The 16,000-nt window shown below is 39.6% G+C and overlaps 1 protein-coding gene across 3 annotated transcripts in view; it reads right to left on the reverse strand.

Annotated features, from left to right (window-relative positions):
- Window positions 1-3,901: 3,901 nt before the first annotated feature.
- Window positions 3,902-16,000, reverse strand: part of TAB2 (TGF-beta activated kinase 1 (MAP3K7) binding protein 2) — a 129,184-nt gene continuing 117,085 nt past the window's right edge. For all 3 annotated transcript variants that reach the window (XM_074990411.1, XM_074990412.1, XM_074990413.1), the window contains one exon: window positions 3,902-5,959. In XM_074990411.1, the coding sequence (XP_074846512.1) occupies window positions 5,814-5,959 (146 nt within the window). In that variant the 3' untranslated portion in view covers window positions 3,902-5,813. The remainder of the gene's footprint in view (window positions 5,960-16,000) is intronic.

The following is a 16,000-nucleotide window of genomic DNA, read 5'->3' on the forward strand; positions in this document are numbered from 1 at the left end:
TTGATCTCTTTGGTATACCACAACAGTACCCTCAATGTTCCTTATTCATTCTACTGAGCCTGTGGACTGCAAACATTTCCTAATAACTTTTTCTTTTATTAGCTGCTTAGTAACATTAAAAATAAAAAAAGACTATTTTTCATATGAGCTCCTGGGATCATTTTTTCCATACAGGCTAGATACATTTAAGGACTACAAGGTCATTAATGAGAAATAATTCAACTCTGAAAAGGTACGTTTGCTAAGAAGGTACAATTTCTGCTTTATTCTACTTTGTATTAATTAAAGGGATCAAAAATTACAAATCAATACATTTACCTTTTCTTCTTGAACTGCACTAGTGAAAGGGCTGAAAGGAAAAATCTACATATTCAAAAAAAAAGTAACATAAAACATGGATTATCTTGAATCATGCAGTGGGTGTTGCAATTTATGTAGTTGTATACTAGTGAGTTCTATCATTTTCTGGAGTTGCAGGAGAGTTATTACATAACATGCCATTTATAAATAACTGCACAAAAACATTTCTGATAGCACTGTAAGATTCTAATTGTAGAACACTGCATAGTCAATAAAAAGGTAGAGAATAGCCATTTTTAAACAATCTTGCATAGAAAACTGACAGTTATAGAATGCTTTTTAATATGCATTACACCTAACACCATTTTTCCTCCTTTATATTCCAGTTTCCTAAACCCACACTGAAAATGGAATTATGTTGTTCAGGAAATACTGTAATGATCCTCACATTTTCTTTGGAATGGACATATAATGTAGCTGTCCAGAGCAAATGCTATCTGATCTCCTTAGAGAATAACTGACAATAATGAAGATGGTTCTTAGATTACATGCAGAAGCTATATATAAAAAGAGTACGAACACAAACCAAAGATTTAAACCTAATTTGCCATTAGGTTCAGACTGTAGATACACACTCTTGGAACAGTACATTTTTCCTGGCTTGAAGCATGCAAGCGGATACTGTAACACTGGGCACCTGCAAAAAGTCACTCAGGTGACTAGAAATTTTGGGAGAAGGATGATATTGTGATTAAAAGCACTTGATGAACAGATGAGTCAGAATCTATTTCTGATTTTTTTTCACCTTAGCCACATCACCTATCTCCTTCAGTCACTCCACCAGTAAGAAAATGGAACTTAAAAATGTATTCCATTTTGAAAAGTTTCACCAGTTTGAGAGAGATTTAATACATTCACTAATCTCTTTCAACGACAAGAAACTAAATTGGTCCCACTCCCCCTCACAGAAGGATGGGTAAGTGTAATACATTTTTCATATGTTTAGGGATCCTCTGGCAGAAACTGCTACAGTAGCAGTAACTCAGACTGCTGAATGCCTACCGATAACTTACTTATATGCAGTTATAAAGTTTAATATTACAGTGTCAGATGGTTCAGGTTATGCACTCGTATTTTAAGGGGAAAAGGAAAGTTCAGCAGAGAAATTCCTTTATCTTTCTAAAGAATAAAAAGAATAAAATACACACTAATCAAACTACATATATCTAAGGTAAGAGCTGATACTATTGAAACATAATGCAAACTTTAAAGGATTCAAATGAAATTGTATATTACTGCAGAGGTAGATTTTAGAATCTGTTCAATAAAAGAAAAGAGGCAATGCCCTTTCTTTTATTTCCTGTCTCACTGCTCCAATATTTGCTATTGAAAACATTACTTGTTACATTCTTATACTAGTATTTTATAAGTTCAGAAAAGTAAAACTACAGTGAATTCTTATTTTACCAGTAAGCAGAAGTAACTTGGAATACATATAAGGAACAAATCATCTGAGTATTTGAATAAGATGGTGCAATTTTTAAACAGAGTACAGTAATACTTAAAATATGATTTTTGCTTCAGATTTCTAATAGTGTTTAATTAGCCAGCAGGGATAGGACCAAGATGTTTTAAAACACGTTCTACAACAATTTCTGTAAAGTTTATTTTACCACAGTGCGAACCCATTAATTCTGGCTGGCCAAACTGTGTTAGGAATAGTTTTAGTGAGATATGTTTAAGCAGCATCTAAAGATTGTTCCTTAAAAGACATAACACCAAAGCACTGCTATGGTTGAAGAGATTATTTGTTTTGTAGGATCATGGAGGAGCCCCCATCAGAGACAAAGAACCCAGTGCCTCCTGCCCCAAAGAGCTTACAATCTAAACACAAAACAACGAGTACACAGACAAATGGGGGAGCTCACGCAAACAATGAGACAGTGATAGGCAGCAATCACATCAGCTAACTATCACTGCATAAAATCAGTATGATTTCATCAGTGCAAGTGTTGTTTCCATTTCTATTATAAAAAGTAAAGCCTTTAATATCATAATTTTGTTTTGCTATGACATTCCAACCTGAACAGTTTTTTCCCTGCAAAATTCCCATATGTGTAAGTACGCTTGCCTTAGAAGATTGGATTGCAAGCTCCAGATGGCTCTTAATTCATTCCACATTTTAGATTATTTGGATATTTAAACTTTCTCTGAAATTTCTAAGTCTAGCACCTGTAGAATGATGCTTTTTATTGTTCAAGTTAGTGATACAGAAACAAGATCAGTTAGTGACAGGTGTTCAGAGTATTGTGATGAAAATTACATTAAAAGCAAAAGATTGAGAAGTAAAGACTTCCTCTTCCATCATAATGTACACTAGCAGAGTCTGTAAAAATTCAAAATTTGGTAAAGGAACAAATAATTATGTCTGTCTATTTTAATCCAGTAACAAGCATATGGTTGACCTTGTTTGGAATTACAGAAGCTTCTTCACCCCCTCTTCCTCAAAAACACTGAAAGCAATTAAAAATCACAGAGTGAACATGCAGTGGCCTACCTGTCTGCCTTTCTTGGTGCTTGTCTACAGTTTTTGTACTAGTATACTGGCTTCTAAAGCAATATAGTAGAGCAGCACAATCCCTCATGTGGATGCAGTTACAGCAGAACCTCAGAGTTAGGAACAGGAGTTATAAACCACCCGGTCCACCAACGCCTCATTTGAAAGCAGAAGTATACTAACAGATAGTAGCACAGAAAGGTAGGAAAAAAGCTGTAAATAGAACACTATGTTAAACATGAACTAAAAATATAAAGGAAAGAGTAAAAAAGATATGACAAGCTAAGGAAACTCTCTGTGTATTTCATTTTAAATTAAGATGGTTAAAAGCAGCATTTTTCTACTACTTAGTAAAGTTTCAAAGCTGTATTAAGTCAACGTTCATCTGTAAACTTTTGAATGACCAACGATAAAACTTTCTTCAGAATTACAAACTACTTCTGAGGTGTTCAGAACTCAGAGGTTCTACTGTAAACTGATATAAAGGTGCTTAAATCATTATATCTTATTTCTGTAAATTTACAGATAAAAATACCTTTAATGTTGTATAACCTCCTAGTTGGAATACAGTTATACCAGTACAAATGTGCTTTCTACACAATAAGCAGCTATACCAATATAAACACCTTTTTAGCACTCTATGTGCGTCCACACTAGAGGAATGTACCACTTTAACTGTCTGCTGATTGAAAACTGATATAATTATAGCAGAACAAAACCCGTGTGAACGTCCTTGTTTAGGTATGTTACATCTGACTGAAAACAGATTTACAGCTTGCTGGAGCAGGAAGTAATTCTAGAGCAAGGGCATAATTTTGTGGATGAATGATTGTGGAGGGCAACAAGCCTTGTATACTTTTAACTAGTATGTAATAGAAAGAAATCATGGAAGATAAAAGATGTAAAAGACGTCATAAAAAAGTTTTAACTAAACCTTTGGCCATAGCAAATCAGCACATTTCAAGGCTGCATTTCACTATTGATGCTCAGCTGGCTACACTGATACTCCATCAGGCTGAAAAAGCAAACAAATCACAAAATCAAACATTAGAATATAATTTTTTTTAATTTTTATAAATAACTTATCTGTTACAAAGACAGTTTACCCAGCTAAAATCACAAAACCATCAACTCAAGATATCCAAATTAGGTTTTATTAATAAAACAGGTAAAAACTGATTTGTCAATCTTCACATAGAACTGCAGATGAAGCTGAAAAACAAGGCCTCATTTTTATAAACAAAATGCATCAAATGCAAGTGCTTTGGGTCTATTGCTTAATTACCTGGGATTATCATTTTCCTCCCACATAAAAAAATGTGAAGCCTTCAAAACAAAAGGCCTTTGTGCATTCACATAGATCACTTGTAAAATTCCTATTAAAAATGTCCACTGGCAAATGTTTACAGTGGGTGACAATCTACTTTATCTCTTGCCTTTTGCTACATTTTTAGCACTGCCTGCAGCTTCACTTAGTGCTGCTGAATTAATATTTACATGATGTCATTTTTGTGTGTAATATAATGTAATTTCATTTTCTTGATTTCAGTTACATAGATTCCTGATCACCTGAATATTTTCCTTAAAAAACAATTATCAAAATAAAGAGATGCTGAGGTTGTATCAGTGTTCAAGTCTGTATGATTTTTTTTTTCCAGCCTGTATTTCAGTCGTCCTAATATTGCTTTCCTTGTTTGCTACAAATATAAGACTTCACCACCAAATAAGGTTTAGAAACTGGCTGCCAAAACAGGAAAGTATTTTAAGTTCTATGAACAAAGCTATATGATGCTGCTGCTGTTGATTCTGGTACTGTATGTACTTCCCCGATAAATATCTCTTCAAGACTCTGCAAGATACCCAGCAGATGTGAAGCAAGCTTAAATTGGATGCTAGTCTGTTGGTGGGTTGAAAGTTTCTTAGTTTGCTTCCTTGTGCCAGACAAAACACTATCCTGTGTCACCCACCGTAAAATTCAGTGTACAGAGTGAACTATATGTATAACTCTTCCAACTTTTCCTGCATTTTTACCAAGCTGCATCTGCAGGTCTTCACAGATCATCAGCATTTACAAGAGCAATGTACAGAATGAGCAGAGGAAAGTTATTTTGTGCATAGTTTCTTATCATTAATGCTCTTATTTTAAGGCATTGCTTCTCTCAGATAAAAGCTTAAAAAAAGAGACATGATCGTGCGTAATCACTTCAAGGGAAAAAGAAAGTTAACAAAAAAGGCTATTACACTATACATACAGAAGTACAAGAAAATAATAAAGGTGAAGAAAAGAAATCACTTAAAGCAGGCTCTAGAGCTATATACAGTAGGAAAAGCTTTAGGATATTCCACTGTGTATTGTACAGACAATGCATGCAGTTTTTCCTTTTCATCTTTAGAGGTGGTCATATAGATTCTGGCTTCACAGAGCGGAGACATTTTCAGGGAAGACAATGCAACAAGTACCACTGATTCGTGAAGTTCTTCCCCTATCCATGGGCACTGTGGCAGCGAACAGTTTAATTAAACCTTGTTCCTTTTAATTTCCTCTGCATTTGTAGTGTTTCACTGAAAGCTTTGGAAACAAAAAAAGCTATCGTTCTATTTCTTTCCCCTGTCAAAATTCAGTAGTGACATTGGGGGATGAAGAGGGATGGGGAAACACCCAAGCACTGATCATGGTGAGAATTCTCTTATTGGGATATTGGTAATACTTTACATGGTTTAGGCAGCTGGCAATCAAGTCTTTCAGCAGATTACCTTTCACTTAATGAATTTCAACTGCCTTGGACACAACACTGAGGTATTATTAGCTCTGTGGGCTGACATTTAACATTAGCAAAACACCATCTTGTCAAACCTTCCGTTTTACAAAATCCTATGCATAAATGACTGTTTCCCAATGACAGAACAGTCCGTTGTAGGTTTTTTATGGTTTTACAAAAGACAATGGGCCTGTTGGCTAGAAATGTCTGGGCATTTCACACTGTTCACAACGGTTTAAGGCTGGATGATTTAAAAAAGTACAGGCAGTACAATTCCACTGAGCTCCCTCATCTTCATCTGTGTCTGGAACAGTCTTTGGTGTTTTAACTATGGACCTCTGATCTGTAGGTATGAAAAAAGAAAAACAATTATGGAACAAGAACAAAATAAGATTGACAGAATTTTGATCTGAGTTTTGGGTACCTAACACAATTATCTTGTACCTCTGAAAACTGATGTGATCTCTCTGCCTCCTACCTCTACTTGATACCTCTGTCCCCCTCCCCTCTCTACCTGATGCCTACATATAGCTTAGTAAATCACGCCTAAGGTAAATCTCCCAACTGGGATGGGCTGCAACATGGCTCTCCAGATCCTAGGGAGGGCTGTGGTTGTGTTGTGCTGGGGACACCTGGGGCTGCAGCAAGGCTGCCCATCTCGCCAGGTGCTCTGGACAGCCGGGAAGCATGGGGCTGTGCATTTGCTGGCATGGGTGAGACTAAGAGTTCAGGGGACAACCCAGAAAAATAATATCAAAATATATATATTTAAATTCAGCAGAAACAGGAAGCCTGCTAAGTGGGGCAATGGGATGACTAAGATGGTAAAGGAGCACTCAAGGATGGTAAGGTCATTGTGGAGAACCTAAATGGATTCTTTGCATCATTCTTCATGGCTGAGGAGATTCCCCAGGATGAGCCATTCCCTTTAAGTGACAAATCAGAGAAATTATCCCAAACTGAGGTGTCATTAGAGGAGGTTTTGGAACATACTGATAAACTAAACACCAGGATAAACACCATAAATAAGTGATAAATGATAACACCAGGATCAGCTGGCATTCATCCAAGAGTTCTGAAAGAACTCAAATGTGAAATTGTGTAACTATTATCTATGGTTTGTAACCCATCTTTTAAATGTACCAAATGATTGGAAGATAGCTAATGTGATGATGATTTTCAAAAAGGGTTCTAGAGGTGATCCTGGCAATTACAAACTAGAAAGTCTAACTTCAGTATAGTAAACTCTCAATTTAATGGACTAATGTGGAGGTAGGAGGTGTCCTTAATTCCCAAAAGTCCATTAAAAGAGGGTTTACTGCCCACTCACCCCTGCCAGGCTCCCCCAGCCCCAGTCCCCCTCCCCAAAGCCAGTGACTCACCAGCGTCATCACCGCTGGAACCACTGGAGCCTGCCACAAAGCTGGAAGCACCCCACTGGGGTTGCCCCACCACACGTGGCTGGAGGAGCTGCTGCCACCACTGCAGACATCATGTGCTCCTCTCATCAGGGCTGGGCATGTACACAAGTGCTATCTGCCCATGTATTCGCGCCCCCGCGCCCCCAGGTGAGAGGAGCATGTGGCGGCTTTGGCAGAGGTGGCTCCTCCAGGCCATCGCAGCAGTAAGTCTCTTAACCTTATTTATTTATTTTTTGAGGAGGAGGTGTGTTAGGATTTTATGGACCCCAATGGACTTTGGGAACAATGGGGTTGTCCGTTGTTCACTAAGTCTGCTAAATCAGGGTCCATAAAGATCAATGGTTTACTATACCAGGTTGAAACTATAGTAAAGAACAGAATTGTCAGACACATAAATGAACATACAGTAAACTGTTTCATATCTGGCAGCCCTAGGACTGGGAGGTTGCTGGGTATTCAAATATTCTGGATAATAGAGAGGTATGTCTAGCAATGCATAACACTAAAGAAAAAGATTAGATATTAAAAAACCAAAAATATATGCAAAGTGCTTTATTTAGCAATAACGGTAGTATTGTACGCTGTAAACTTACACCATATTTGCTGTATTTATTTGTATTTACTTTCATTTTACTGTGGTTATGGAAAACATAACTAAATTTTACTTACGGCTAAATTGCTGGTTATTTGAGAGTTCCAGATGATAGAATGCTGGACATGAAAGAGTTTACTGTAATTTACTGGGGAAAAGATACGATGGTTTCTATAAAGGGAATCATTCCTTGCTGATCTACTAGAATTCTTTGAGGGCATCAACAAGCACGTGGAGCAGGGGGATCCACTAGATACACTGTACTTAGATTTCCAGGAAATGTGCGACAAGGTGCCTCACCAAAAGCTCTTAAGCAAAGTAAGCGCTCATGGGATAAGAGGAAAGGTCGTCTCATGGATTGGTAACTGGTTATAAGATAGGATAGGAATAAATGGTAGGTTTTTAGAATGGAGGGAGGTAACTAGTGGTGTCCCACAGGGATCTGTATTGGGATCATCCTATTCAACATATTCATAAATGATCTGGGGAATGGGGTAAACAGTGAGGTGGCAAAATCTGCAAGATACCAAGCTGCTCAAGATAGTTAAATACAAAACAGACTGCGAAGAGCTTCAAAAGGATCACTCAAAACTAGGTGACTAGGCAACAAAATGGCAGATGAATTTGAAGTAAATCTAGACAATCTTCGACAGGTGCCCTTTTAGCTTGCTTTTAAAAACTTTCATTGGTGGAGATTCCACAATCTTTATTACATACTTAACTAAGTTTACAGCTAGGAAGCCACCTTTTCCATATTTAATTCTCTTACAGTTAGCTTTTCTGAGTATCTAACCTAAATTTTTTGCAACTGATTAAGCCCAGTACTTCCTATCCTACGCTGCCCATACAGAATAATTAGTCACTGTTTTCTTTACAACAGCTGTCAGCAGATTTCAAGATTTACCAGGTCACCCTTCATTCTGCTTTTCTCAAAATTAAGCATGCCCAGTGTAATGGGGTGCTAGCAATACTCATGGCTCTGAGGGTTGCCTGTCCCCCCATATGAGAAAAAGATAGCGGGCTGGGGATGCAGCAAGAGGGGTTGTGCCATGGAGGGAAACCCGTGGTTCTGTAGTGACATGGGGCCAGATTGCAGAGACGGTGAAGACAGTGAGGGAAACACTGGGAAGCTACCACTAAAATGGACAAAGTTAATTCACAAAATGTCCAGCAGAAGTGCCACATTAATGAGCTGCAAACCCATGACACCCAGCTTTTTAAACTTTTCCCTCCCAGATCAGATTTTCTAAATCTCTTATTTTTGTTCCTCTCCTTTGGACTCTCCAATTTTTCTATGCCTTTTAGGTAAGTGTTGCACCAAACCTTGAACAGAATTCTCCTGCTGAGGTCTCACCAATGTCTAGCAGAGTGGGGCAATTACTTCTTATGTCTTACATACAGCACTTATGTCAATATATCCCAGAACTGTATCTGCTTTTGTTGAAACTGCATCACATTAGTGACTCATAATCAATTTGTGACGTACTAATACAACTTCCTCCCCAGATCCTTTTCAGTAGTACTATCTTACCACTTATTCCCCAATTTGTATTAGTGCATTTGATTTTTCCTTCCTAAGTATACTAACTTTGCCTTACCTTTATTCTACTTCATCTTTTTGATTTCAGACTAATTCTTCAATTTGTCAAAGTCACTTCAAATTCTAAATCTGTCCTCCAGAATTCTTGCAGCCTTTCCTGATTCAGTATCACCCTCAAATTCTGTAAGTGTATTCTTCATACGTTATTAACAGTTTTTGGTAACTTTGGGTTAAGGGTAGTGGTTACTCTGGATAGCGGGGAATTCCAAGTCTATGATTACACTAGCAAGTTTTGCCGGCAAAACCCTGGTTTTGTTGACAAAAGTCGTGGAGTGTGCACACACAAAATGCATTTTGTTGATAGTATCTTGACAAAACACAGCGCTTTTGCCAGCAGCAAAGCTTTAAGGCTTAACTCTGCCATCAACATATTCTGTTAACAAAAAATCTGTGTTGCGGCTCTGAGGGGACCTTCTCTCGACAGACAGGACATCCACAACAATTTGCAGCCCTGTCTGCTGTGCTTCTGAGTGCCTGTTTTGTTGAGAGACCAGCTAAGCAGCCCAGCTGCTTTGTCGACAGAGCTGAGCGCTCTCCTGATTGGCTTCTGCTTGTGGCCACACTGTCAACAGAAGTTTTGTTGGGAAAACTCTTCTGCCAGTAACTTTTGCTACCAAAGTGCTGTACTGTAACTCTAGCCCAAACCTGAAGGTCGCTTGTGGAGAGGGCAGATTAAGGAGGTGTTCAGTAGGGTAATTCAGTAACTCAGCAGATTGAGAAACTGCCTGTTTTTCTGTCCAACAGCCAAGTTCCATGCTAGAGTGTTTTATAGATTTAAAAAAAATCCCATCAGCTGGAAACCAACAGGAAGCTAGTACTGATCAGAGACCACTGGCATTGCACACTCCCAGTGAGATGCACTACAGTAGGGTCTCAACATTCATGAGGGTTCCATGTTGAGAACCCTCGCAAATGTTGAATTTTGTGAATAGCTGCTCCACCTGGAGCCCAGCTGCTGACACTTCTGCCCCGGGTCCTGGGGGAAGCAGCAGCAGCAGCAGCCAGTGGCACTCCCTGCCTGGGGCCCCGGGGGAAGCCGCGGCTGCCGGAGCTCTGTGCCCCAGAACACTGGGCCACGTGCGAACAACTGAATTTGCGAACCCTAAGTTCAAAAATGTTGAGACCCGACTGTATTTACATTAAGTACCAACTTCACTTTGTGTGTTAGTTTGAGTGCAGCACTGGTAACAGTATTTAATTATACACACAAATACTATACAGATCCTGTCTTTCAGTATTCTACCATTTATCTAGCAGATTCATTTCATTGCTCCAGATACAAAGATTGGCTTTTCATGATGCGTATAATCTGTTATTAGACTCTCTTGAAATGGCAAAAGCAAACACTTTGATAGATGGTCAAACTTCACTGTACCTTGTTAAAATCTTTACTTTTGATGTCACATTTCTTAGTTTAGTTTATGAAAATTATTTTTCACTTTTGTGAATGGTGGAAACACACAAGAGTCTCAAACATTTATACCCAAAATTTCATCACTATGTACACCGTATTTGAAGTGCAAATCTAAACTTTGGAGATGGTCTTAAAACAAACCCCTCAGATTTGAACAACTCTAACTCTTAGGAGTACTCAACTGAGGATAATAGAGCAACATTTTGTAACTGAGCCCTCTTCTACTTAAGCAAGCATTTCTGTTATGGTTGATAAGAACGTAAGAATGGCCATACTGGGTCAGACCAAAGGTCCATCCAGCCCAGCATCCCATCTGCCGACGGTGGCCAATGCCAGGTGCCCCAGAGAAGGAGAACAGAAGACAACGATCAAGTGATTTATCTCCTGCCATCCATCTCCTGCCCTTGTTCTGAAGGCCAGGGCACCATACTTTATCCCTGGCTAATAGCCATTTATGGACCTAACCTGCAAAAATTTATCAAGCTCTTTTTTAAACCCTAATAGAGTCCTGGCCTTCACAGCCTCCTCAGGCAAGGAGTTCCACAGGTTGACTGTGCGCTGTGTGAAGAAAAATTTGCTTTTATTAGTTTTGAACCTACTACCCATAATTTCATTTGGTGTCCCCTAGTTCTTGTATTATGGGAAAAGGTAAATAATTTTTCTATATTCACTTTCTCCACACCATTCATGATTTTATATACCTCTATCATATCGCCCCTCAATCGCCTCTTTTCCAAACTGAAAAGTCCCAGTCTCTCTAGCCTCTCCCCATATGGGACCCGTCCCAAGCCCCTAATCATCTTAGTCGCCCTTTTCTGAACCTTTTCTAATGCCAATATATCTTTTTTGAGGTGAGGAGACCACATCTGCACGCAGTACTCAAGATGTGGGCGTACCATAGTTTTATATAGGGGAAGTATGATATCTTTTGTCTTATTATTGATCCCTTTTTTAATAATTCCTAACATCCTATTTGCTTTACTAACTGCCGCTGCACACTGCGTGGATGTCTTCAGAGAACTATCCACTATAACTCCAAGATCCCTTTCCTGATCTGTCGTAGCTAAATCTGACCCCATCATGTAGTACGTGTAATTTGGGTTATTTTTTTCCAACATGCATTACCTTACACTTACCCACATTAAATTTCATTTGCCATTTTGCTGCCCAATCACTCCGTTTGCTGAGATCTTTTTGTAGTTCTTCACAATCTGTTTTGGTTTTGACTGTCCTGAACAACTTGGTGTCATCTGCAAACTTTGCCACCTCACTGCTTACCTCATTTTCTAGATCATTGATGAACAAGTTGAACAGGATCGGTCCCAGGACTGACCCCTGGGGAACACCACTAGTTACCCTCCTCCATTGTGAAAATTTACCATTTATTCCCACCCTTTGTTTTCTGTCTTTTAACCAATTCCCGATCCATGAAAGGATCTTTCCTCCTATCCCATGACCGCCTAATTTACATAAAAGCCTTTGGTGTGGGACCGTGTCAAAGGCTTTCTGGAAATCTAGGTATATTATGTCCACTGGGTGCCCCTTGTCCGCATGTTTATTAACCCCTTCAAAGAATTCTAATAGATTAGTTAGACACGACTTCCCTCTGCAGAAACCATGCTGACTTTTGCCTTATGAGACGCGAAACTGAAAAGTACATAAAGGACTAGTTTTGGGGTTCTTGAACTTGAATTTTTTAAAGTAACTTTTTAAAATCATATAACATTTGTAAGGTCCAGTAACTCATGTCCCAAAGCTTAGAAATATTTAAAAACTACAGTAAACCCTCAAGATATGCACAATCAAGCTGTATGTGGCTCGGGTTAACACGACTACTGCTCCTGTCAGGGCAGCAGCCACAAATCAGGCTGCCATCCCTGACAGGAGCAGTTTTTGTCCACTACTGTCAGGGACGGCAGCCTGACTTGCAGCTGCTGCTCCTGTCAGGGGCAGCAGCCGTGAATCAGGCTGCCACTCCTGACAGGAGCAGTTCACCAGTCCCTGGAGTGGCAAGGAGCTGGGAACCAGGTGGTAGCTTGGCTCCTCGTTCCCCTCCGCTTGCAGAGCCAGGAAATTGAGCAGGGCTACAGCCCTGGTTATTTTCCTGGCTCCAAGGAGTGGAGGGGAGCCAGGCTACCCAGTGTTCCCAGCTCCCCTCCACTGGTTCACACGATAAAGCTAAATGTTATGATTAGTTCTAAAATGCAGTTTTTATTTTAAAAATGTTGCAATAATTTATTTTAACAAATGCCTTATGCACTTAACAGAAATGGTCAGTTAAAAATATTACATGATATTTTAAACAAATCATCTGACAACCAACTTATTAAACAGCTGCCAGTACTAGCTTATCAAAGGTAATCATACTTGCTTTTTGCAAAGTGGTTTTTGACATTTGAAAACCATAATTTGATTTAAAATCAGATTTTTTTAAAATTTAAATTAAATATATTTTTATGTTTAAAAATAAAAATATTTAAAAATTAAATTAGAAATAATGCCAGCCTATATTAAGACCTAAAATTAGATTAAAATAATTTGAAATCAATAAATATTTAAATGGTAAATGTTTGCTGCTGAAATTTTAATGAAAGCCAAACTATTGAAGAGATGGAAACCACAGGTTAAACACCTGAAATTTGAGTTTAATCATTAAGCCAGCAACTGACAGCAACAGCTTCTTCCGCAGATGCAGAGAGAATATTGTTTTTATTTCAACAATTTCAGTTCAATTACTAGCTCATTCAATGAACTTCCAAATGGGATTGGACAAAGCAGAGAAGCTCATTTTCTCTATCCCTTTCATGAATAACAACAAATATGAGAGAGGCTGAGATCTAACAGTTCTAAAATCTTGAAGGACCTGGTGGCAAGAAAAAATTAGTTCGATTCACTAGGACTTATTCTTTTGTTTAATGAATAAGCTAATTCTCAATGCAAAATATGATTTAATAAACTTATTTTTTTCCTTCCATTTCCGGTATACTTCAGGTAGTTTTATTTAACTAATAAAAACAATTTTAAGATGTTCTTCTTGTGGACTTTTAATGAAACTTCAATTTCCATCCAAATGCAGCTCAATACAAATCACAAAAATTAAAAAATTAGTACAGAAAAAAATATCATTCATCATTTTCTAAAAATCAAAAATGTAAAACTAAGATCTGAATAAATATACATTAATTTAAGTAACTGCTTAAATAAACCCATAGACATAGTGCAAAGAAAAGAAAAAGGAAAAAAGTAGTTTCAAATATAGTGTACAGACTATACTGAGTTGCAAATCAATGGCTATTGTCTACACTTGCCCCAGGAAGGGGGCATGGTGCTCAGGGTGATGGGAGATTATTAATGAAGCGCTGCAAGGCATATGCAGCACTTCATTAGGCAAATTCGTCCCTGTGGCAACTTCAAAGTGTCAAACTTCGACATGCCAGCATGCCTTGTAGCTACGGGAACCTCAAAGTGCCTGTGCTACTTAGAAGTGCCTTCACACCCAAGGGGAGAGAGATAGCTCAGTGGTTTGAGTATTGGCCTGTTAAACCCACGGTTGAGAGTTCAGCCCTTCAGGGGGCCATTCAGGGATCTGGGGTAAATAGATTAAAAAAGGGATGGTGCTTGGTCCTGCCACAAGGGCAGGGGACTGGACTCAATGACCTCCCAAGGTTCTTTCCAGCTCTGTGAGATGCGTATCTCCGTATACAACAACATTAAGAATTTTCTGACCCATGCTCAAACCTAGGGCATTGGCATCCCCACAGAAGTGCACAGACACAGTGAAAACATATCTCAGAGTGCTTAGCTCTCTCCTTTCCCACCTGCAACATTGACATGGCAGGCCTAGGAAGGTGATGCACTATGGGAAAATTCTATTGCTCACTCTGTTTCATAACTGTGATGGTGCTACTGATGGGACTAATGTGCCCAAAAGGCGTAAATCTCCTTTGGTGGCTTTATCAGTAGAATAACTGCAGTTTGAGAAGAACTTACGCTGAACTACCACCTAATCTAAGAACTGGGATCTTCCACTCTAGGCTGTCACTGCATCCTCCTTGCAAGAAAATGCCCCTCTGCACATGTTCTTGGGGATAATTAGAACACCCATCTTCATGGCTGTCAAGCTATTATGATTAAACTTTGCAATTCTTAATATTTAAAATAGGATATTCAATTAAGGTGTTTTTGTTTGTATTTTTATCTGTTTTAAAATCTGACTTAAAAAATTTAAATTTATCAGAGGAAACACACACAAACACACCAGCCTGGATACTCCTGGCAGGGAAGTGATCAAGTGCTTCCCAACAGTTTGAGGTTACATGTGTTCCAGCACCCCCAATGCCTCTGGGATCCAGGACCTCTGCCCCACCCAAGGAGGCAGAGATAAAGATGCCCAGGAGGCTGCAGGAAAGTTTGGTAGAGCTACCAGCTCTGGTTGTCCATATTCCTGGAGGTTTCAACACAACAATTTTAAATTCCTGGACAGGCCAGGACAATCTTGGATGACTGGCTCATATTGACTACCCCTCATAGTACACACTCCCCAAGTACACCTGCACACACAGCCCCAGGAAGAGCAGGAGCAATGGCCAGAGACTGAAGCAGGACCAACCAGGTCCCTGCAGGAAGGGAAAGCAGCAGGGCTCCTGGCTCAGCATGACCAGCGAAGGGATGACCTACAACATCCCAGCAGCTAAGAGCCACCTCCTGACTGTCAGCTGTGGTCCCTAACCCGGGCAAACATTGTGTAACAATGAAGAGCAGCTGGTACCACTGCCACAGGAGGAATAAGAAAGGGGAGCATGTTCACCCTGGTATTTAATGGTCTTTCATGTATCTGTGCTGGCTGCCTGCAGCACTGATCCTCTGCTGCCAGTAACTCTGGGGTAGGGTTCACACCTTAACAAGGGCTTGAACCCTCTAGCCCTGCAGGCAGTGTTCCCTCTAATTTTTTCCACACATGTGAGGAATGAATTATGATATGCTCCAATATGGAGGTGATTTGTGATGTGTCACCCTCCATTTTGGTGAGCATAAACTTCACATGGCAAGGGTGGGGCTGAGACATACAGAGGGTGGGAGGAGGCCAGTGGCATTGACAACCACCACAGGCCCTGGGGCAAAGTGAGAAGAGAGCCTGTCTCCGTGATCCAGAAGAGGCGGTGCCAAGGGTGGGAGGGGCAGGACATAGATTCCCACCACAGCTGCATACAGGAATGCTGCTGCAGCAACTGAAAGGGGCCTGGAGCTACAGCTGTTGATGCCGCTGTCCAAGTAGTGGTGTCGGCATCTGGAGCGCCGGGTCCAGGAGAACTGCCCCCTTCTCCTACCCCATCGGCTGGCTATACAGCTTACAAGGA

This window comes from Carettochelys insculpta, chromosome 3 (assembly GCF_033958435.1).
Source record: "Carettochelys insculpta isolate YL-2023 chromosome 3, ASM3395843v1, whole genome shotgun sequence".
Taxonomy (NCBI): Eukaryota; Metazoa; Chordata; order Testudines; family Carettochelyidae; genus Carettochelys; species Carettochelys insculpta.